Source organism: Miscanthus floridulus, chromosome 14 (assembly GCF_019320115.1).
Source record: "Miscanthus floridulus cultivar M001 chromosome 14, ASM1932011v1, whole genome shotgun sequence".
Lineage (NCBI taxonomy): Eukaryota > Viridiplantae > Streptophyta > Magnoliopsida > Poales > Poaceae > Miscanthus > Miscanthus floridulus.
Window position 1 is genome coordinate 54387863 of NC_089593.1, and position 23572 is coordinate 54411434.

The 23572-nt window shown below is 42.0% G+C and overlaps 1 protein-coding gene across 1 annotated transcript; it reads left to right on the forward strand.

Annotated features, from left to right (window-relative positions):
* The first annotated feature begins 1442 nt into the window (after positions 1–1442).
* On the forward strand, positions 1443–4977 carry LOC136503467 (uncharacterized protein YKL023W-like). Its single transcript, XM_066498538.1, has 3 exons — positions 1443–1470; positions 4022–4277; positions 4620–4977. Exons 1-3 carry the CDS (start codon positions 1443–1445, stop codon positions 4975–4977), a joined length of 642 nt encoding a protein of 213 aa, XP_066354635.1.
* The last annotated feature ends 18595 nt before the right edge of the window (positions 4978–23572 follow it).

Here is a 23572-nt window from a genome sequence, read left to right on the forward strand (position 1 = left end):
TTCTGCAGTTGATTTTGACTCTGAGTGGCTCATCCCTAATCAAGCTAAGCTCATCCACCACTATAGGTTGGCCAACCAAAGAAGCCAATTCTTTAACAGCAGAGACTTCCCCTGCTATAGGGGGCACATTCCCAACCTTCACCCAACATGTTTGCAAAACTAAAGTGGTTTTTGGATCATGACTAGACATAGTTATCTTCACCTTCAGCTTGTATTTTGGTAATTCAAAGTAACAAAATCTGGAAAAGGTTTCCAAGGCCCCTTTGTTAGGAAAACCACCAGAAACAAATTGATGTCCATTTTCGTAGGCTGGATGTCCCATTTATCATTAACCACAACTCTGAGTTCTTCATTCAGCCTTTCCTCATTTGTCACACCTTCTAGAACCGTAGCTAAACCAACTGTCTAGTCGTGCCTCAACTGTTGTTCAGGAAACTCCATTGCATAGAAACCCTTATTTGGGATCCTAAAACCAAACAGCTGGATCTTCTTTCTATTGAAATTCCCACAGTCAGCAGCCATGTGGCCTTTAAGTTTGCACTTGTAACACACAGGCTCTTTGTTACAGGTTGATTGGTGATGACCATAATCCAAGCAACGAAAGCACTTGATTTCAGCCGGCTTGGCTTCAATTTGAAGTGGCTTCTTGTCTTTCCCTAAATCATTTCCACGCCAACCCCCAGGACCTCCTTGGCCTCTGTTTTATGTATTACCTCTGTAATTCTAGGCACCCTTGCCCGCATCAAAATTCAGATTCCAATTACTAGGCTCAACAGCCCTATCTCCATAGCCACCTCGACCAAAGTCTCTTCCCCCTTAGTAATCCCCTTTCTGACCTCTAAATCCATGATTTCCTCTGTCAAATCCACGATTCCCAAAATTTCCCCTCTATGCGGCCTTGGCGGTCACTGCCTTCGTCACCAAGTGTGCATTGCAATTTGTGGCGCAGATCTTGTTCCTGGTGTATCTCTTCCCCAAGAAGATCATCTTCCTCCATCCAATCTTGCTGTCGATGCCTCCAGGGCCTCTGCTCCGCCTCCCTTCTCGCCATATCTTCAGCTCTCAGCCTTGACAAATGATTTGTCGAGTGGTGGAGGAGGATCCTTTTTCCTAATCTTGCGAGTAGTATGACCAAATCTTCAGACGTCTTCTTTTGAAGCTAGATATCTAGGTCCCTGAAGCCCACTAGCTTTGGATATCTAAACCCACCTAGGCCCAATCGGTTTCCAGGAGTGGGCATAGATATTTGCATGAGATAGGCCCAAAACTGGCCCATCCCCATCAGACAAACCGTCTTCAACCTTTGAACTCTCCCCATTTCCCTCGTTGCTACCAAACTGGACCAGATGAAAGCCCTAGTTTGGTTTTGGATAATTAATGCAACCTTAGGACTAATCTTTGATCTAAGTGTGTGAATTAGATAAGGTAGTCCACTCCAAGCGATGGAGCTAGATAATGGTCATGGTGAAGGTGATGGCCACAAAAGAGATGATCAAGTGCTCCATCTTCGAAAAGAAGAAAGAGAAAAACAAAAACCAAAGAAATCAAGGCAAATGTATCAAATAAGTTTTTATTTTGGCACTCAAGACACCATAGAGAGTGTGAGTGTGTTTAGAATCGATAGTCGTACTATAAAGAGGGAAAATCTTTGGCTAACCGGTTATCGAGTGCCACTAGGTGAAGTTGCAATTGCATATGCATTTAGAGACCTAGTGTGCTAACGTTTGACCCATGAAAATTACTTTAAAAAATGCTAACACATGAGCACACAAGTTCTATACTTTGTGGTTAGCAACTTGGAAGCAAGAGTGTTGTGATTGAGGACTTAGAAAAAGAAAAGGAGACGAAGGTACTCGACCGGACTCTGGCACCAAGGTGACCGGACTCACCCCAGGCGCTTCCGGTCAGTTGACCCAGGAGGCGCTGCACTTGGCCGAGAGGGCCGAAGTGTGACCGTACGTAGTGACCTAACGCTGAGGCCGCATCCGATCAGCTGTTCTAGAGAAGGTGGCGCGCGGGCACGCGATCGGACGCAGGCGAGGGAGAGAGACCGGATGCGCAGGGGCAGCGTCAGGCTAACGCTGGCGTACGCTGGCGTCAGCCTCATGGGCGCGCGGAGAGGAGCGCAGGGCGGACCAGACGTGGGGGTGCGTAAGGTCGCCTTGGACCTGACGCATCCGGTTAGAGAAATTTGTCTCTGGACCCTTTTTGTACTCAATCTGGCGCAGCATGTACGTGGGTCCGGTCATTTCGAGGGTCACGTCCGGTCAGTGGTTGACTAACGATGCTAACCATTTTTGACCATTGAAGATCAACGCACGGTATTCAAAGGAGGTCATGTGAACGGCCAAGGGCGATCGGACTCAGACCAACCAGACATTGGGGTGCGTCCGGTCAACCCCCTAGGCTCCAACAGCTTTTTGAGTCGTGAGGCCTCTATAAATAGAAGTGCTTTGGTTTGGGCTCACTCTCTTAGACATTTTCACCTGTGATACATTCTTGTGAGCCTAAGCAAACACCTCCACTCATCTCCATCATTGATTCATCATTATGGTGAGATTGGGAGTGATTCCTAGTGTATTTGCTTGAGTGATTGCATCTAGTGAAACTTGGGGATCGTTGTGGCTGCGGATTTCTTGTTACTCTTGGTGGTTGCCTCTACCTAGACGGCTTGGAGCAGCGGAGGAGGATTGACACGAGTTGGTGATTGTTCGTGGCCATCTCCCGGTGATTGTGAGGGGTCTTGTGCCTTCCCCGACGGAGCGCCGAAAGGTAACTCTAGTAGATTGCTCGTGTCATTGAGTTACCTCACTTGTAGGTAGGTTCTTGCAGCGTCATTTGTTGGCTAGGTATGTGATACCTATTAGCCACTGAACCACCAAGTGTTGGTCGATACAATGAGAACTAGCGTGCTGGCAAGCATGTGAACCTCGGGAGAAAAATTATGTGTCACCTTGCGATTGGCTCTCCCGGTGATTGAATTGGTATTCATCTTGTGATTGGTTCATTTCTCTATATGATCGTATAATCACCCTACTCACTCCCTTACTTTCTTGTAAACTAGTTGTGTAGCAAGCTCTTTAGTGTAGCTAGTTTTGAGAGATTGCTTGCTAGCTTACTTTCACCTAGTGGAGCTCTTTAGTGTAGCCTTGTTGAGAGCTCTTAGTGAGTAGTGACTTAGCCTCTAGTGTGCCTAGTGATTATAGCAACTAGAATTGTTAGGTAGGTGGCTTGCAACCCTTATAGAGCTAGAGCAAAATTACATTTCGCCGTTTAGCGTACTAACAAATTGCTCTAGTGATCTTATAGAGTTTTTAATAGGCTATTCACCCCCCTCTAACCATATTAGGACCTTATAAGTGGTATCTGAGCCGTGGTCACCATTTAGTCAAGTCTTCACAACCTCGGTGTCAAAAGATGGTTCAAGTTGTGTTCAACCATGTGGGGGGCAAACCACCGTTCTTTGATGGCACATGCTATGATTATTGGAAGAGAAAGATGAAGATGTATCTTGGTTCAATCAATGATCAAGTGTGGGATATGACCGAAAGTGACTATGTTATTCTTGATCCCGACAACCCCACCAACCAAGACAAGGCCAACAAGCAATGCAATACAATGGCTCTCAACACCATCTACAATGCCATTAATTTCAAGGTGTTTGAGCAAATCAAGGATTATGAAAGAGCTAGTGAGGTGTGGAAGAGATTGGAAGAAACATATGAGGGCACACTAGTGATGAAAAGTGCCAAGCTATACATCCTCAAGGACAAGTTGACAAGCTTCAAGATGAAGAATGATGAGAGCATTCTAGAGATGTTCCATCGATTGCAAGTGATTGTCAATGACTTGAAGGTTTTGGGTGAGAAGATCATTGATGATGATGTCTCTCATCGGTTCTTGATGTGCTTACCTCCAAGATTTGAGATGTTGAGAATGCTCATCATTAGAGGAGGATTGAAGCAACTAACCACTAACCAAGTACTAGGTGATGTCATGACATAAGAGACATACCGTGTAGAAAGGGAGGGGATTGACAAGGATGAGAAGGAAGATGAAGACAAGAAGAAGAAGAGTGTAGCATTCAAGACTAGCTCATCATCCAAGAACAAGGGTAAGTTCAAGAAACAAGAATCAAGTGATGATGAAGATGCTAGTGACATTGATGATGAGGTCATGGCTCTGTTTGTGCACAAGATGGGAAAATTCATGAAGAAGAAGGGCTATGGTGCAAGAAAGAGAAGAGACAACTTCAAGAGCAAGGATTATGTGAGAAGGTGCTACAAGTGTAAGAGCAAGGATCACGTTGTAGCGGATTGTCCCTACAATAGTGATAATGATGAGGATGCGAAGAAGAAGGAGAAGAAGGACAAGAAGATGACCTTCCAAAAGAAAAAGAAAGGTGGAGGCTATGTGGTCACTTGGGATAGTGATGGCTCTTCAGATAGTGATGATTCTAGTGATGATGACAAAAAATCTCTCAAGAAGGCACTAGCAAGCATCACCATCAACAACAAGCCCTCCATCTTTGTCACTCCATCAAGTTGCCTCATGGCAAAGCCTACCAAGGTAAAAAATGATGTGAGTGACAATGATGCTGGTGAAAGTGATTTTTGTAGGAGTGATGAGGAGGAGAAGTACACCAAGGAGGAACTCATGGACAAGTTGGAGCAAGTCCACACTTGCTTTGAGATGAAGAGAAAGGAGTGCAAAGAATTACGTAAGAAGGTCAAATCTCTTGAGCAATTCTTTGATGAGCTCAATGCTTCTCATGAGAGTCTAAGGGAAGACCATGAGAAGCTTGTCCAGCCTCACACTAAGCTTGAAAAAGTTCACTCCTCTCTCCACGAACAAGTCAAGAAGGAGGAAGCCAAGAAGGAGCAAGTGATTGTGTCATATGATTTGGGACTAAGTTGTGATATTCTTGATGAATCATTTTACAAGCCCATTGTTGTTGCTCCTACTAACCCTTCTTAGAGCACTTCCACTTCTACTTTATCTTTGAGTGATGGTTTCACTTGTGATGCCTCACTAATGGTGGGAAATGAGACCCCCAAGAAGGAGGTGAATGAGCTCACTCATATCTTAGGCAATGCCTATGGTGGAGATGCCTGCTTGCTAAAGTGCTTGATTAGCCAAATGTTTTCTCTCAACAAAGAGGGATTAGGCTATACCCCCAAGAAAGGCAAGGCAGCATTTGTCACTCCCAAAGCTAGTTTTGTGAAGGGCAACGGTCGGTTTTAGAATAGATGCAAGCAAGTTGGACATATAGAGCAAAATTACAAGACTAATAAGAACAAGCAACCTAATGTATCCTCAATGAGATTTGATTTTTGCTACATGCTTGTTAAGGGTGCCAATGGTGTGAAGGATTAGTTCATTGGTGCACCAACTGTGGGCTAAAAGAAGAAAGTCATTTGAGTGCCAAAGACTTTAGTGACTAACCTTCAAGGACCCAAGCAAGTTAGGGTATCTAAAAAGAATTGATCTTCTTTTATAGGTCAATTATAAAGCTGAAGGAAGGTATTGGGTGCTTGATAGTGGGTGCACACAACACATGACCGGTGATTCAAAAATGTTCAATTCAATCAACACAAGTGATAGCAATGGGGTTGATAGTATAACATTTGGTGATAACGGCAAAGGCAAGGTCAAGGGGCTTGGTAAGATTGCAATATCCAATAACTTGAGCATTTCCAATGTGCTACTAGTAGAGAGCTTGAACTTCAACCTTTTGTCGGTAACTCAATTATGTGATCTTGGTTTCAAGTGCATATTTGGTGTGGATGATGTAGAGATCATAAGTGTAGATGGCTCTAACTTGATATTCAAAGGATTTAGATATGAGAATCTATACTTGGCTGATTTCAATGCTAGAGAAGCTCAATTGTCAATATGTTTGCTCACTAAGTCTAGCATGGGTTGGTTATGGCATAGAAGGCTTGGTCATGTTGGAATGAAATAATTGAACATGTTGATTAAGCATGATCTAGTTAGAGGTTTGAAAGATGTCACATTTGAGAAGGATAAGATATGTAGTGCATGTCAAGCCAGAAAACAAGTTGGTAACACACATCCTAAGAAGAGCATGATGAGTATATCTAAGGCATTTGAGTTGTTGCACATGGACTTATTTGGACCAACCACATATACTAGCATTGGTGAAAACAAATATGGATTTATGATAGTGGATGATCTTACTAGATACACTTGGGTGTTCTTTCTTGTTGATAAGAGTGATGTGTTTGCAACCTTCAAGACATTCATCAAGAGAATTCATAATGAGTTTGAGACAACCAATAGAAAAGTAAGAAGCGACAATGGTAGTGAGTTCAAGAACACAAGAATTGATGAGTTGTGTGAGGAATTTAGAATTAGGCATCAATTCTCCACCAAGTACACTCTATAATCAAATGGTCTTGTTGAGAGGAACAATAGAACCTTGATTGACATGGCAAGGTCAATGTTGAGTGAGTACAATGTGAGTCATTCATTTTGGGCTGAAGCAATCAACACGGCTTGCTACTATAGCAACTGCCTCTATTGTCACTCCATGATGGAGAAGACACCATATGAGCTCTGGAATGGTACAAAGCCCAACATTGCATATTTTTAGATTTTTGGTTGTAAATGCTACATATTAAAGAAAGGCACAAGATTGAGTAAGTTTGAGAAGAAGTGTTATGAAGGCTTCCTGCTTGGTTACTCTACAACTAGCAAGGCTTATAGAGTTTGAAATTTAGTTAGTGGTACTCTTGAGGAGGTTCATGATGTGGAATTTGATGAAACCAATGGTTCCCAAGAGAAAGATGAGAATCTATATGATGTGAGAGGCACTCAGTTGGTCAATGCAATGAAGAAGATGGATGTTAGTGACATAAGGCCTAGAGAAGTGATTGAAGTTGAAGATGGCAAAGATCAAGTGCTCTCTAATTCACAAGTGCAAGTTAGTGGTTCTCATGATCAAAATCAAGCTAGTACAAGTGGTGTTCAAGTGCAAGATCAACAATAATTGGCTAGCTCATCATCTCAACCAAATGATCAATAAAGTGTAAGCAATTAAGTTCAAGTGTGTAACACCTTTGGTGTTACGAGCTCACTTAGCACCTAGGTTAGACCTAAGAGGAATTAGCAAAACACATTTTGAGTTTTTAAAACACACATGGAATGACGAGCGAGTCTTATGTGGTTCACTTTGTTGGACTAAACTAAATATCTGAGTTAATTCACTTAGTGGGTAAAAGTATTTAAAAATGTCTGATAACGATTTTAGCAAGTAAATGGCGAATGGTTTGTTCTATGGGATGAAGCGTGAAAAACAATTTTTATAAACCAAATAAAATATAGCTTGTAATTCTTACTTAGATAAAAGTTTGAAGTGCAAGTTTAGTAGATAAAAATGCTATTTTTGCGACTTATATTAAGAAAAATAGTTAAAGGGTGCGTAAGTGTTTTACCCCTACGGGTTAGTACGAAGAACGGACTAATGCGTGAGATGCTCATGGGGTAAAAGTAATGACGTTAGACATTTTAAAATTGTAATTGAACCCTTTTTGTTCTAAGTCAGAAAAGATCGTTAGACAATGCTATTTTGGCGTTTGAATTCTAACAAAATTTCCTAAATCTTAATTTCATGTTTTGGCACTGTTGATTGCACCATGGTGAGTACTTTGCAATGGTGTAATGGTCGGCTTGGTTAGTGTTGATCTTAGGCACTAACTAAAATGTCTTAGTTAGCCAAGTTGTGTTCAGTCGCAGTTGGGACCCATTCTGGCCGTGGTCACCGCACCTAGACTCGCGACGTCGCGCGCGTGGGCCTGCCCGGCCTGGCTGCGTCAATTGCTGGCTTGTTGCGCCACTATCGTTCTACCGTTGTGCCACGCGCAGAGCTGAACCGTGGCATCGGCTACATCATGGGATAGACATGGCGCCCGTCCTGCCATGCAATCCACCTACCGCGCCCCTGCCCGCGTCACCTCCTATCGCCAGCACGTGGTTCTGCCCCTGCCCACGCCGTGTCCTCTCACCTTCCTATGTGAGCACAGGCGCACCGCTGTCGGCCGTGTTGTGCCGTGCTGCCCTGCCCCACGTCACGCCTATGAAGTTGGGGGCGAGCTACGCATAACTCCTCGCTCTCCCTCACACGCCTGCTCTTCCTTGCCTCCGTCCGCTCCCCCTCTCTCTGCCGAGTAGCCGCCATGGTCACGCGTCTCCATCACTGCGCCTTCCGTCGTCGCCCGACCACCGCGCACGAGCGCGCCTGCACCCCTCAACCCCGCGCTGAACCTGCTACACCGGGCAACCTTCTGTTGGCACCTGCGGTCGCTCCCATCGCTGGCCGTCGCATGCGCAAGTGCGCTCGGGTCCCACGCCGTGTCTCCATCATTGCCGCGCCGTGCGCATGTGGCCAGGTGAAAGGTCCTTGTTTGGTTTTGGTAATTGAGTGACAACCTAGGTGGACTAATTGTGTTTATGTGAGATACACAGGTGATTAGTCCACAGGTACATGTGTGTGAGCAACATATGCCATGAAGGTAAAAATGGCTTGGAGATATTGCAAAGCTCACAACATGTGATGATGAAGGAGCTTAAATGCACATGAGACATGACATTGAGTTATGTGATCAAGGTGGAGAAGATCAAGACAAGACTTGGCTTGATGGACCGGTTGCAAGCGTGAAGGGCAAGTCAAAGGCTTTGGAGTGATGGACCGCGTGGCGGTGAAGCTTGAGCAAGACTTGGTGCCGATGGATGATGGCAACGGTGAAGAGCAAGTGAAGTCAAGATCGATGAACCAATATGATCACGTGATGATATGAAGTGGATCATATCATTGTTGATCATGTTGGTGCATGTGTTGCATCAACATTGGAGGAGATGGAATGAATGTGCAAGGCAAAGGTATAACCTAGGGCATTTCATTTCACCGGTCATAGGTGTGTAGAGAAGTTTATGACCGGGTTTAGGATAGATGGCCGTACTATCAAGGGGAGCAAACTTGTTTGCATATCGGTCATCTAGTGCCACTTGAGTGATCTAACTTTGCATCATTGCTAGGATCGAGTGGCGTGGCAAGTTGAGTGGCTAATCCTTTGAAAAATATTTGTGAAAAGCTAACACACATACATATGGTGGTGTACACTTGGTGGTGTTGGCACATTTGCAAAAGAGAAGAAGTTAGAGTTGTTGTGAATCAACCTAGAGAAGAGAAAAAGGTTTTTCGGTGTACTCCGAACTATAGGATGGTCCTTGGATTGAAATACTGCTTTGATCCATTATGATTTGGATCAAGTATGCATGTGGGATGTGTAGCCCTCTGAGTAAGCTTTCCAAAATGTCCAAGATCATCGAAATCGGAGTTCAGAGCTAAGAGTTATAGTCGGTCAGTGCGTTTAGCGTGTCCAGAAGTGACCGGACATTGGGAGAGTCCGGTCGCTGAAAAACGTCGCTGGAACCTCTCTGTTAGTGACCGGACGCCGGGTTTCAGCGTCCGATCGTTATGACCTGCGTGTCCGGTCGTCCTGAATCTTGCCCAGTGAAGGGGTAACGGCTAGTTTAGCCCATGTGGCTATAAATAGAAGTGGTGGCCGGCCTTGGGCTGTTCGCTTAGCACCCTCACGCCTACGTGGCTTGTGTAGGAGTGCTTGGATGCCCTCTAACTCACTGGTGCTTGCAAGAGTGCGAATTGATTGCGAGTGAGTGTGATTCTAGTGCGTTGCATTGTGAGATTGCATCGAGTGGTACTAGGTGATCGAGTTGCAAGCCAGTGGTGCTTGTTACTCTTGGAGGTTGCCACCTCCTAGATGGCTTAGTGGTGGTCTCTGTCAAAGCGCGCAAGAAGCTTGTGCGGTGCTCCGGAGAAGTGCTTGTGAGGGGTACTTGTGCTCGCCCCGCGGGAGTTGCGAAGAGCAACTTTAGTAAAGCGTGTCATTGAGCTACCCTCACTATCGGGGTGGGTTCTTGCGGCGCCCAACATGCGGGCTTAGTGGGTGATGCTAATTAGCCGCCGAACCACCAAGTGAGCGGTCGACACAACGGGGACTAGCGTGTTGGCAAACACGTGAACCTCGGGAGAAAAATCATCGTGTCAACCTTGTTCTTCCCATTAGTTTGCATCCCCATTACACAAGCTTGCAATTACCTTTATATATATTAAGCTTGTGTAGTTGCTCTTATGATTAGATAGCTTGTGTAGCTTGCTAATTACCTTCTTGCTTGTGTAGCATAGAAGTAGCTCCCGTGCGTGGCTAATTTGGTTTTAGTAACCTTGTTAGTCACATTGCTTAGTTTGTGTAGCTAAGTATTTGCGCTCTCTAATTAGGCATTGGTTGCCTTGTTATTGAGCATTGCTAGTGAGCTTAGTTAGCTTTGTGCTTTTGCTTACTAGCATGTGTAGGAGCTCCCTCATTGCTTAAAGTACTAGTGGCATAGGTTTGTGTGACCTTGCTCCTAGAATTGATTAAGAGAGCTCTAGCTAGCCCGGCACCTTTGTTGCATAATTGTTATCTTTGCAAGGTGCTAGTGAACATATATAGTGGGGTATAGTCTTGGCTAGACCGATAGTTTTAATTCCGCATTTGTATCAGTTAGCCAACACGATTGAGTTTTAGAAAAGACTATTCACCCCCCTCTAGTCGCCATCTCGACCTAACAAGTGGTATCAGAGCCCGTTCTCTCATTTGTGGTCTTTATCGACCCGAGAGGATGGCGCCTAATGGGCTAGATGGTTGTGAGAATCATATTTTCGATGGCACAAACTTTGCACTTTGGAAAAATCACATGCTTAATCATTTTCATGCAAAGGGGCCTAAATTTTGGTGGGTTGTCACTAGTGGTCTCACCCATGTCTTGGATCATAGAACTCTAACCAAATCTCAAAGAGTCCTCTATGAATTTGATGCACATGCTTGTTGTTTTCTATTGGATGCTTTGAATTTTGATTTGATGAAGCAAGTAAACCACATGGGGACCGCTCATGAGATATGGGACTCCATCAAGGACACCTTCGGTGATTCCTCTACATAGGATGATGGTAAATTCAAGAAGGAGGATGAGCCCAAGAAGGAGGTGCATGAGTGTGTTGAGCATAACCACAATTTGGTGATTGTGGAAGGTTGCTCCACCTCGTTGTCAAGTGAGGATGATGATGATCAATCCACTACAAGCTCACTTGACAAGGTTGATGATGACGCATTGCAAGTGATGATGCTACCCCATGCACACTTGATGGTGATGATGGCTCATGCTCAAGTCAGGATGATAATGCTACTACAAGCCCATCCACTACACCACATTGCTTCATGTCACAAGGTGACACTAAGGTATCAAATGGTAATGTGGTTGATCATGTTGATTCACATAATGAGCTTGTTAGTAGACTTGCTAGCATGACCATGTCTTTAGAAAATGAGAAAGCTAAAACATTGAAATTAGAAAATGAAACTCATTTCTAAAGAACTCTTGTGAAGAACATAAGAAGTTGCTTAATGCTTATAAATCTTCACATGATGAGCTTAAATTGAATCATGAGACACTACTTGCATCTCATGATGAATTATTAGAACAACATGCTTCTCTCATTAAAATGTTTACCAAGAAACTTAAAAATAATGAGAGTTCATCACATGGGTCAATTGATCAATCATATATTATTGCTAACCCTTGTGATGTAGGCAAGAAGCATGTATCCACCTCTTGTGATAATTTATTAGATATGCCATGCTCTTCACATATAGATGCTTATTCTACTTCTATGTCTTGTGAGACTAACCTTTTGAAGGAGAACAATGAGTTCAAAAGTGAAGTGAAGAAATTGAGCAATAAGTTAGAGAGGTGCTACAACTCAAAAGTCACCTTTGAGCACATATTGAAGACTCAAAGAAACTATGGTGACAAGTGTGGCCTTGGCTTCAAGAAGAAGATGACAAAGGGCGAAAGAAAGAGAGAAAGGAAGATGAAGAAGCTATAACGAAGAAAGCTCTCTCATACCATGTGCTACCGGTGTCATGAAGCGGGACACCTTGCAAATGGTTGCCCAAACATTGAGAAGCTCAAGAATATAAAAGAAAAAGAGAGGCTAAAGCATGTCAAGTGCTTCAAGTGCTGCACTTGGGGTCATCTTACCTCTATGTGCCCAACCAAGCAATTGGTGAAGCAACTAGAAGAGCCTCAACCAAAGCCACAAGTTGAGCAAGAGAAGACACTCCAAGAGCAAATCAAGATCAAGCATGAAGATGGTGGTGATTTGAGGATGAAGAAGAAGAAAACAAAAAGGGGTGGAAAGGCAAGGCATCCAATGCAAACTCAAGATGCCAAGATGATGAGCAAGAATGAAGATGAGAAGAAAGATTATGCTCACATCAAGTGCTTCAAGTGTGGAAGTATGTGATATTTTGCCTCTAAGTGTCCTACCAAGCTTGAGAAGAAGGCTCAAGCAATTCACGAGAGGCAAGGCAATGAGAAGCACCACATGAGAAAGGAAGAGAAGGCTCAATCAAAGAGAAAGTGCTACTCATGCCGAGAAAGGGGACACATGGCACATTCATGTCCCCAAGGTAACACTCCTAAGCCTATTTCAATTAATGATGATTCTATGCTTAGGAAGGATGAAAATGGTACCTCTATGATTGCTATTGCAAAACATTCCGCTACTCATACTAAGGCTATGCCTAAGTATGTTGCTCCTAACTTGAGAGGACCCAAACTAGTTTGGGTACCATCAAAAAGTGGATGATTGTTTGTAGGTACCATTGGCATTGGAGGCTTGATTCAATTGATTTCATATTAATCACCATATGTTGAATCAAGTTGTGAAGCCTAGTGCACATCCAAACCCAATGCCATGATAAATTGAATGAAGTCCAAATGTGTTACAACATACAAGTGTAAAATTCAAGTTGTTGGTGAATCTTTGGATATATTTGATTGCTTGCAAATATTTAAGTGAAAGCTTGCTAGTTGGATGATCATGAGCTAACCAAGGTATATCTTTTGTTGATCATTTCATTTGGGTGCATATGAGTTGATTGAATTGGATATATATATATGCTATGTTGCTTGCTATAAGATGTTTGAATGGATAAGTTGATAAGTAGTCAAGTTTGGATTGATTTGTGATTGGATAAGTTCATAAGATGACATTTAGTAAGTGGTTTGAATGGATATATGTCTTGTGAAAGTATTCAAACAAGTTAGTTTCAAGTTTGATTCATATTTGATGAAGTATAGCTCAATTGCTTGAAATCTGTCCTATATTGAAAATCTGAGCTAGCTGTGATCATAGCCATGTTTGAATGATCAAAACCTATTGAATTGGCATGAAAATTGGTGTACATGCTCTAGACTTATGGTATGAGATGCTGTAGAAATTTCATGAAAATTGGATAAGAAATGCTTCGGTTTTGGAGTGGATCTTGTCAGCTATAGTGCAGCAGTTTTCAGCATATAGCAGTGGTGGAAGAATTGAAATATGGTAGCAATCTAGAAGTCAAATGAAGCTCAAATTTTTACATCTGCTATATAACTTAGTAATGCACACCTCCACCAAATTTTGTGGTATTTGGATTTGTACTTTGGGAGATATGCTTATGTCTTTGGAGAGTACAAAATCTGCCAGAAAAGTGAAAAATATTGGATTAATCTAGAGTCACTTTGATTGAAAGGTCCTCAAGTTGGAAACATGTTTACAAATGTTTGAGGTATCTAATTTTGGTTTTGAGATGATCTTTTAGCATGACAAGCAAAGAGTACAAGGCCATTTGATTGAGGAGTATACTTTGTACACTTTTGGTACTCAAATTGGAAGATCAAGATCAAAGTCAAGATGAAGATGAAGTTTAAGTTCTAGAAATGATTGGAGATCACTTGGTAGAAAGAAAAGGACTTAAACAAGTAGAAAGAAAAGGACTTAAAGAAGGAATCAAGGTTACTCATCAAGTTAAGTCCATCACTTTGATCAATCAATCAAGTCATTTCAAGTGAGTATCAAGAATGGTTCTTGAAGAGAGGTCACTTCTCCCTAGTGTAGGGGCTTGCCGTCTATTCGTAGGTAAACCAAGTGTGGTACTTGGAAGGCTAACATGGAAGTGGTGATCCGAGGGACATTTGAGATGCTTAGTTGAAGCAATCAAAAGGATTGATCAAGAAAAGCAAGCAACACCCAAAAGAGAGTTAATCATGGTATTTCAAGTAGTATTCTCACATTGATGCTCTCATGCAAGCAAAGATCAAAAGATGAAGCAAGTCAACCACAACAAGAAAGTGCACTTGATCATTAGTGATATTCATTTCATATGGGTGAAGAAGGGAATTCAAATTGGTATCTATTGGTCTTCACCAAGTTTATAATTGGACTTCACATTACAAATTGGAGTAATGACTTGGAATCTATGTGACTATCCTCTACTCCAACATAGCAAAGGTATCATTGTAATGTGCATGATCATTTCATCCCTTACTAGTATGTGGTTAGTGCATATAGTACATGCTTCATAGGATCATGCATAACAAATGAAATGTTTAAATTCATAGTCTACCACTATTGCTTGAATGATTAATTGATCTAGTGGTTAGTATATGAATTTGTTCATAAGCTAGTGAACCTAAGTACTTGATTTTAATTTGGATTGCTAAACAAGTAACAAGTACAACATTGATAAGATAACTCTTAAAAGAGGTGTGAATAAGCTTGTCATTGGTTCAAACCGGACTTGGAAGCTTAGGCAAATCAATTTAATTCAAGTCAACATAAAAGCTCATGATAAATAATAAGAGTACAAGCACAAGACAACAATACAAATGGATATCTAGTTTGTATGTTTCAAGTGGTATCCAGACTCAAGTATTTCATCAAGAATTCACAAGTGATGTTTAGATAAACCCACAAGTGATATCCTATAAGTGGTACTCATAAAGATAGCAAATGTTCAAGAAATGATCAAAATTGACAAATCCAACAAGTGGTTCTATACTAGAAAATTCTTTAAAATGGTATCACACCTTCAATTGGTATCCTACAATTGGTATCAATCATGCAAAAGATGGTTCCACAAGTGATCCTCAACTTTAAGTAATCATCAAATGAAGAATGCATCCCTCACCTACAAGAGCTTAAGTGTAAAAAAAAGGATGACCCATACATAGAATGATAAGATACAAGTAGTACAAGTTAAAAGTTCAAAATGGTATCTACAAGTAGTGTCATTCCAACAATCAAGTAATGTCCTTCAAAAATGTAAAATTCAAGTCTCAACCATCTACCCTAAAGTGCATACCTTTGCATCAATAAGAAGCATACCTTTTATGGAAATTGATGACAAAGGGGGAGAGATTGTACAAAGATATGAAAAGCCTTTATAAGGGGGAGGGATAAATTGTATAAGGAGAGAGATAAGATATGAAAGCTTAAGAGGTTGGACATGGACATGGATAAAGAGTGAGCAACATTGGAGAAAAGAGATAGATCAAAATTTTTGGACAAGAGAAGCACACAAGTAGGGGGAGCAAGCTCATGAACTTTGATTGATTGCATTTTTCATGTGCTTGCTTGCATTGCATAAGCTTTAAAATTCAATATGCATGCTTGTGTGGTGTATGCTAGTTGTAGAACTTGAATGATGATTTGATAACTAGCATGCATAGGATGATAGCTAGACACGTGGCATGCTTCTCAAGTAATGCTAGTACCTTGCTTTTAATGTTGATCTTACAAAGGTATCTAGTGCTTTTATTTCCAAGTGATATCTAGCTAACCATGGTGCTAAGGATGAACTTAAAGATGCAACTCCGATTGGTACACGCTTCAAAGGTTTATTCTATACACCTTAGCATCATTTTATAGTAATTACTCTCCCACAATTTTAATCTATGCATATGTGCAAGCTTGAAATTAAATACTCTAGCACATATGTAGGGGGAGCTAATACTACCATTTCGTGTTTGTGGTACTTGTCCAAAATCATTTTCACATGGTAAAATTGCTTGGGCAAGCAACATGAACCCAAAAGAGCTTAATTTCCATATCTTTGTAGAGTTGTCATCAATTACCAAAAAGGGGGAGATTGAAAGGTCCTTGTTTGGTTTTGGTAATTGAGTGACAACCTAGGTGGACTAATTGTATTTATGTGAGATACACAGGTGATTAGTCCACAGGTACATGTGTGTGAGCAACATATGCCATGAAGGTGAAAATGGCTTGGAGATGTTGCAAAGCTCACAACATGTGATGATGGAGGAGCTTAAATGCACATGAGACATGACATTGAGTCATGTGATCAAGGTGGAGAAGATCAAGACAAGACTTGGCTTGATGGACCGGTTGCAAGTGTGAAGGGCAAGTCAAAGGATTTGGAGTGATGGACCGCGTGGTGGTGAAGCTTGAGCAAGACTTGGCGCCAATGGACGATGGCAACGGTGAAGAGCAAGTGAAGTCAAGATCGATGAACCAATATGATCACGTGATGATATGAAGTGGATCATATCATTGTTGATCATGTTATTGCATGTGTTGCATCAATATTGGAGGAGATGGAATGAATGCGCAAGGCAAAGGTATAACCTAGGGCATTTCATTTCACCGGTCATAGGTGTGTAGAGAAGTTTATGACCAGGTTTAGGATAGATGGCCGTACTATCAAAGGGAGCAAACTTATTTGCATATCGGTCATCTAGTGCCACTTGAGTGATCTAACTTTGCATCATTGCTAGGATCGAGTGGCGTGGCAAGTTGAGTGGCTAATCCTTTGGAAAATGTTTGTGAAAAGTTAACACACGTACACATGGTGGTGTACACTCGGTGGTGTTGGCACATTTGTAAAGGAGAAGAAGTTAGAGTTGTTGTGAATCAACTTAGAGAAGAGAAAAAGGGTTTAGCCCATGGGGCTATAAATAGAAGTGGTGGCTGGCCTTGGGCTATTCGCTTAGCACCCTCATGCCTATGTGGCTTGTGTAGGAGTGCTTGGATGCCCTCTAACTCACTTGTGCTTACAAGAGTATGAATCGATTGTGAGTGAGTGTGATTCTAGTACATTGCATTGTGAGATTGCATCGAGTGACACTAGGTGATCGAGTTGCAAGCCGGTGGTGCTTGTTACTCTTGGAGGTTGCCACCTCCTAGATGGCTTGGTGGTGGTCTCCGTCGAAGCACGCAAGAAGCTTGTGCGGCACTCCGAAGAAGTGCTTGTGAGGGGTACTTGTGCTCGCCCCGCGGGAGTCGCAAAGAGCAACTTTAGTAAAGCGTGTCATTGAGCTACCCTCACTATCGGGGTGGGTTCTTGCGGCGCCCGACGTGTGGGCTTAGCGGGTGATGCTAATTAGCCGCCAAACCACCAAGTGAGCGGTCGACTCAACGGGGACTAGCGTGTTGGCAAACACATGAACCTCGGGAGAAAAATCATCGTGTCAACCTTGTTCTTCCCGTTGGTTTGCATCCGCATTACACAAGCTTGCAATTACCTTTATATATATTAAGCTTGTGTAGTTGCTCTTATGATTAGATAGCTTGTGTAGCTTGCTAATTACCTTCTTGCTTGTGTAGCATAGAAGTAGCTCCCGTGCGTGGCTAATTTGGTTTTAGTAACCTTGTTAGTCACATTGCTTAGTTTGTGTAGCTAAGTATTTGCGCTCTCTAATTAGGCATTGGTTGCCTTGTTATTGAGCATTGCTAGTGAGCTTAGTTAGCTCTGTGCTTTTGCTTACTAGCATGTGTAGGAGCTCCCTCATTGCTTAAAGTACTAGTGGCATAGGTTTGTGTGACCTTGCTCCTAGAATTGATTAAGAGAACTCTAGCTAGCCCGGCACCTTTGTTGCATAATTATTATCTTTACAAGGTGCTAGTGAACATATATAGTGGGGTATAGTCTTGGCTAGACCGATAGTTTTAATTCCGCATTTGTGTCGGATAGCTGATGCAATTAAGTTTTAGAAAAGACTATTCACCCCCTCTAGTCGCCATCTCGACCTAACACTAGGCTGTTGCGCCCTGCCTCAGCACGCGTGGGGCCTAGCCGGGGGTGCGCCATATCCACCGGTGCCGAGGAGCTTGCCTCACCGGCCGTCGTGCCCTGCAGCCACCCCGATGCGCCGTGGCTACCCGTCGCTGCCTCCCTTGCCGCGGCCACGTGTGGCCGCCGTGCCGAGGTCCGCCTCGGTCCGCGCCATGGCTAGGGCGAGCCCGGTCGTGGACCACTCACCTCCCCGTGTCGCTCCATCTCCACCGCCGCGCCCCGCCGCGACAGCCCCCGCCAGCGGAGTACCCCCCTATGATGATCTGTTTTGAGGTAGAAGAGGGACTCAAGCGCAAATAGAATTCTTTATCATGTTCATTTTGCTAAAATGATTGACTCATAACTTTACAAGAAAAGGGCTTAGTTAATTCTAGGAAAACTCAGGGGCCTCATCGCTAAAGTACCACCAGGTTGGTTTGGGCTTGTCCACGCTGGGTCAGTCTGCTGCCGTTGCGCCTACGCCGCGCGTGGGCCGGCTGGCTAGGCCGCTCACGCCCCATCCCCATGTTGGGCCGCGCCCGCTGCACCTGGGCCACTCGTGCCCCGTCCCCACACCTAGGCCGCTGCCTGCGCACCTGGGCCGCCCGCACGCTCGCTGGTTCGGCCTGCTGCGAGTGTGGCCGCTCCACGCGGGCCGCGTTGGAGCTGCTGGGCTGCTTAGCGGCCGTCGGCCCTTTTCGTTCAAGAAAACATTTAGCTAATTTAGTTTTGGAAATAAACTTGTAAAATCAATATAAATTTGTGTAGTTGTCCAAAAATTATGAAACCAATTTTGTTAAGTTCCTAAAATCATGATCTACATGATAGTGTATTTTGTTCACATAGGTTCTGTATGTTTTAGGATTGCTCTAATTATTTTAACATGCTTAACATTGCTAAGACATAAACTTGTAGGAATTTTTGTGAGAAAATGGTGATAGTGTTGACTCTAAAATTTTTACAGTAAATTACTAATATTATTAGCTGCTCACTATAATTTTTGTTGCTCTAGAATAATTAGTTTGCTAGATAGATAATGATGCCCTATTTTGAATAAAGATTAAATTGATAGAACGGGATAAAGTAACATCGTGGAATTGTATAACTAAAAATACTTGTTGGGAGTTGACACCTTTCTCGACAATGTTGATGCATAGATTAGTACGTTAGCCATTAGAGCTAGCTTATTAGTTCATAGTATGTACTCTGTTTTAAGAGTTGTTGTTGCCTTGTTAATTATCTGTTGTATCATTTGCATCAATGCATATCATATAGGTACGATGATGGATCAACGGATCAATTGAAGGATGATTGGGAATCTGAAGATGGTGAAATGGTATTCTCTCTAGGAGATGATGTAATGAACTTTCTATTCAGATAATGGTGGATGATCTGAAGATATAAATACTAACTTTTGGTTGTTACCCAGGCAAGCCTCGGTACATAATCCCTACTTTTTCGCACTTTAAATTATATTTGTGCATTAAGTTTAAGGAGTTGAATGAAACCCACTTGCATATATATATATATCTTATCCTATGAGTCTTACTAGTATGATAGGATCATGTAGATTGCTATGCTACAGGACTCTGGTAGAAGTCGAGTGATTGCCTGTCACTCGTGAGAGATAGGAAATATATTATTGTTGTTGCTATATTATTATCACTCATGATAAAATGGTGGAAAGGAAAAATAGAGACCGAGCAGGGATATGGTATGGGTATTGGTGGGTGTAAGAGGTTGTGTCCTGCCGCCAACAGGGTATAGCTTGGTTACACTTTTTCCTCTATCTGTGTCGGTTAAGGACCGGCCGTTGCATTGGGTTCTAGGCAGGTCACAAATTTATTATCCCGAGCACATACTTGGGTATGGGCGCAGGGAAGACTTGTTACTCTCTTGTCATGGGTTCCAGCTCTTTTCGGACCGACTTTCAGGGTGGCTTTTGGGTGGAGGTCCTTGCACCGCACTGAGTCCGGGACTCAGGGGCGGGGGCTTGGAGTCTAAGTTTGGATGGGGACTTGGACCCCATGACAGGAAGGTAGTGGGTTGGTCCTGCTTGTGCCTAGGGTACAAGTGGGGCGTGTGTTTTGAGGTACCCAGCTGGGACACATTGATTCGCGAATCACCGAGTGATCTGGTACGACTTGTCTACAGTCTAGCAACGTAGTAAGAACTAGAAGATGAAAGATGGTAAAAGGAAATCTGATTGCTTATCACCTGCTTGAAAGTAGCACAGGTGCTTACATAGAATGGTTAGTTAATGAACTAATGATGACTGCTAATAAAATTGAATATAAGGACGCACACTTAGTAATGCTTCCTACAAATGCAATAAACTCACAAGCTAGATATGCATTGCATATCCTTGAAGTCTTTTTATTTTCTCCTATCGGGTTAGTCTTGCTGAGTATAATTTAGTACTCAGGGTTTTATTTCCCCCTGTTGCAGGTGATAGGTGGATGCTAGAGCTGACCTTTGTGTGTGGATTCCCCCTGGTGGGCTCAGAGAGGATTCCTTTACGCTGCAATTATAGTCTTTATTTATAACTCTTACTAAATATTTTTATAAATGAAAGTTTTATAATCTGTTGTCCTAGTTTATATATCAATACTTCACCATGTCATAAATAAATATTTATTTTCGCTGTAACTCTATTCACATGTTTATATTCCGCTGTTAAATTAAATTGTTCATAACTCTGATAACATGATTACATTCCGTTGTTATAATAATAAATATTATACTCTGATGCTGCATGGAAAGTAATGTAAGAAATGGTTAATAATCATGTAAGTTTTATTCTCTTATTTGTGATCCTGATGGAAAAATGTGGATTTTTAGGTTCTCCCTCGGGGTGTGCCCAACAAAACTATGTAATTTGGTGTCCTCCCTTGAGTACTTAGTGTCTAATAGAAGACAAGTACTCTTGGGAGACGTTAGATTAGGTGGTTTTGCCACAAAGTGCTCCAACCAACTAATATTGCAAGAGATCATCCTTTGGATTCTATAATTGGTGATATTTCAAGAGGTGTGTAAACAAGATCAAGATTGGCATTATTTGTGAACATTTCTCATTTGTGTCATCCATTGAACCAAAGAAGATAGATAAAGCATTGAAGGATGTTGATTGGGTCAATGCTATGCATGAAGAGCTAAACAACTTCACAAGAAATCAAGTATGGGAGTTAGTTGAGAGGCATAAGGAACACAATGTGATGGAAACCAAATGGGTATTTCAAAACAAGCAAGATCAAGATGGGATAGTATTAAGGAAAAAAGCAAGATTAGTGGCTCAAAGTTACACTCAAGTTAAAGGTCTTGACTTTGGAGAAACATATGCCCTGGTAGCACGATTAGAAGCAATTAGGATCATGTTAGCCTATGCTTGTGCCCACAACATCAAGCTATACCAAATGGATGTGAAAAATACATTTCTCAATGGCTACATCAACGAAGAAGTTTATGTTGAGCAACCACTCGGTTTTGAAGATGACAAGAAGCCCAACCATGTTTACAAGTTAAAGAAGGCTTTGTATGGATTGAAGCAAGCACCTAGAGCATGGTATGAGAGGTTGAGGGATTTCCTACTCTCTAAAGGGTTCATTATGGGCAAGGTTGAGACCACTCTCTTCACCAAGAAGATTGGCAAAGACTTGTTTGTGTTGCAAATCTATGTTGATGATATCATATTTGGATCAACCAACTAAAAGTTTTGTGAAGAGTTTGGAAAGATGATGGCTAATGAGTTTGAGATGTCCTTGATTGGAGAGCTTAGTTACTTCCTTGATCTTGAAATCAAATAAATGAAGAATGGTACATTTGTGAGTCAAGGCAAGTACATCAAAGACATGCTCAAGAAGTTTGGCATGGAGAATGCAAAGGCAATTAGTACACCAATGGAGACAAATGGAAACTTGGATAGTGATGCTAGTGGCAACATGGTGAATCAAAAGATGTATTGGTCTATGATTGGAAGCCTATTCTATATGACCGCATCAAGGCCGGATGTGATGTTTAGTGTATGCATGTGTGCTAGATTTCAAGCCTCACCAAGAGAAAATCATTTGAAGGCAACAAAGAGAATATTGAGGTATTTGAAGCATACAAAAAATGTTGGATTGTGGTATCCTAGAGGAGCGAGATTTGAGTTGATTGGATATTTGAACTTTGATTATGCGGGATGCAAAGTTGAGAGGAAGAGCACATCGGGCACATGTCAACTATTGGGAGGATCACTTGTGTCTTGGTCATCAAAAAAGCAAAATAGTGTAGCACTTTCAACCGCTGAAGCGGAGTACATTACGGCCAATAGTTGTTGTGCTCAATTACTTTGGATGAAGGCTACTTTGAGTGATTTTGGAATCAAGTTCAAATAAGTGCCATTACTATGTGACAATGAGAGTGCCATGAAGCTCACCAACAAGCCGGTTCAACATGCAAGAACAAAGCACATTGATGTCCGACACCATTTCATAAGAGATCATCAACAAAAAGGAGACATTTGCATTGAGAGTGTGGGCACCGAAGATTAACTTACCGACATATTCACCAAGCCACTTGATGAGAAAAGGTTTTTGCAAGCTAAGGAATGAATTGAACATATTGGATTTCTCAAATATGTGTTGATGCACCCCCATTATATGACATATCTCTCCTTCGAGCAAAGCAAGGTAAAATTGATTGATATGTCATTCATCCATTGCTAAGGACTTGTTTAGTGCATCTAGTCATTCCTCACATGTCTTAGGCTTATTCATGAAAATCAAATGAATTTGATGCGTGTATGCTACCACTATTGCTTCTGTGCTTGATATGATCTAGTGGTAGCATATAACATGTTTGTGGGCTTGTGAACCTAGTATTTGATCCAGAAAATGAGTTATAAGTGTTTAACTCAACATGGTCAAGATAACCCTTGCAATGAGGTGTGAAGAAGCTTGTCCTTGGATCAAACTGAGTTAAATATCTTTTACAAATGATCTAGATTTAACCAAATATGGACAAATGATTCTCACTTAACATGGTTTCACCTCAACCTATCTAAAACTTGAGCTCACCTTTTGTGGTATTTGATGCCAAAGGGGGAGAAGTAATTCACAAAGATGATAGGTTTGACAAAGAGGGAGAGAGTTTGACAATATAAGGGGATCAATTAAAATTTAAAGCATACAAGTAGGGGGAGCAAGCTCATAAACTTGTATATTGCATGTGAATATGCATTACATATGTTTTGCTTGCATAGCACAAGTTTTTAAATTCTATATCCATGCTTGTGTGGTGTATGCTAGATGGTAGAAAATGATTGATGAAATGAAAACTAGCATGCATAGGATAGCTAGACACTTGAATTGTTCTTACAAGTGGTACTAGAGCCTTGTTTATAAGGTTGATCTCATGAGGTATCTAGGGGTTTTAGTTTTCAAGTGGTATCTAGCAAATCATAGTGCTAAGGATGGTGTTCAAATGACAACTTCGATTGGTATCACGCTTCAAAGCTCCATTCATTACACCTTAGCATCATTTGGTAGACATTACTTCCTCATACTTTTCAATCCATGCATATGTGCAAGCTTTCAAATCTAAACTCTTAG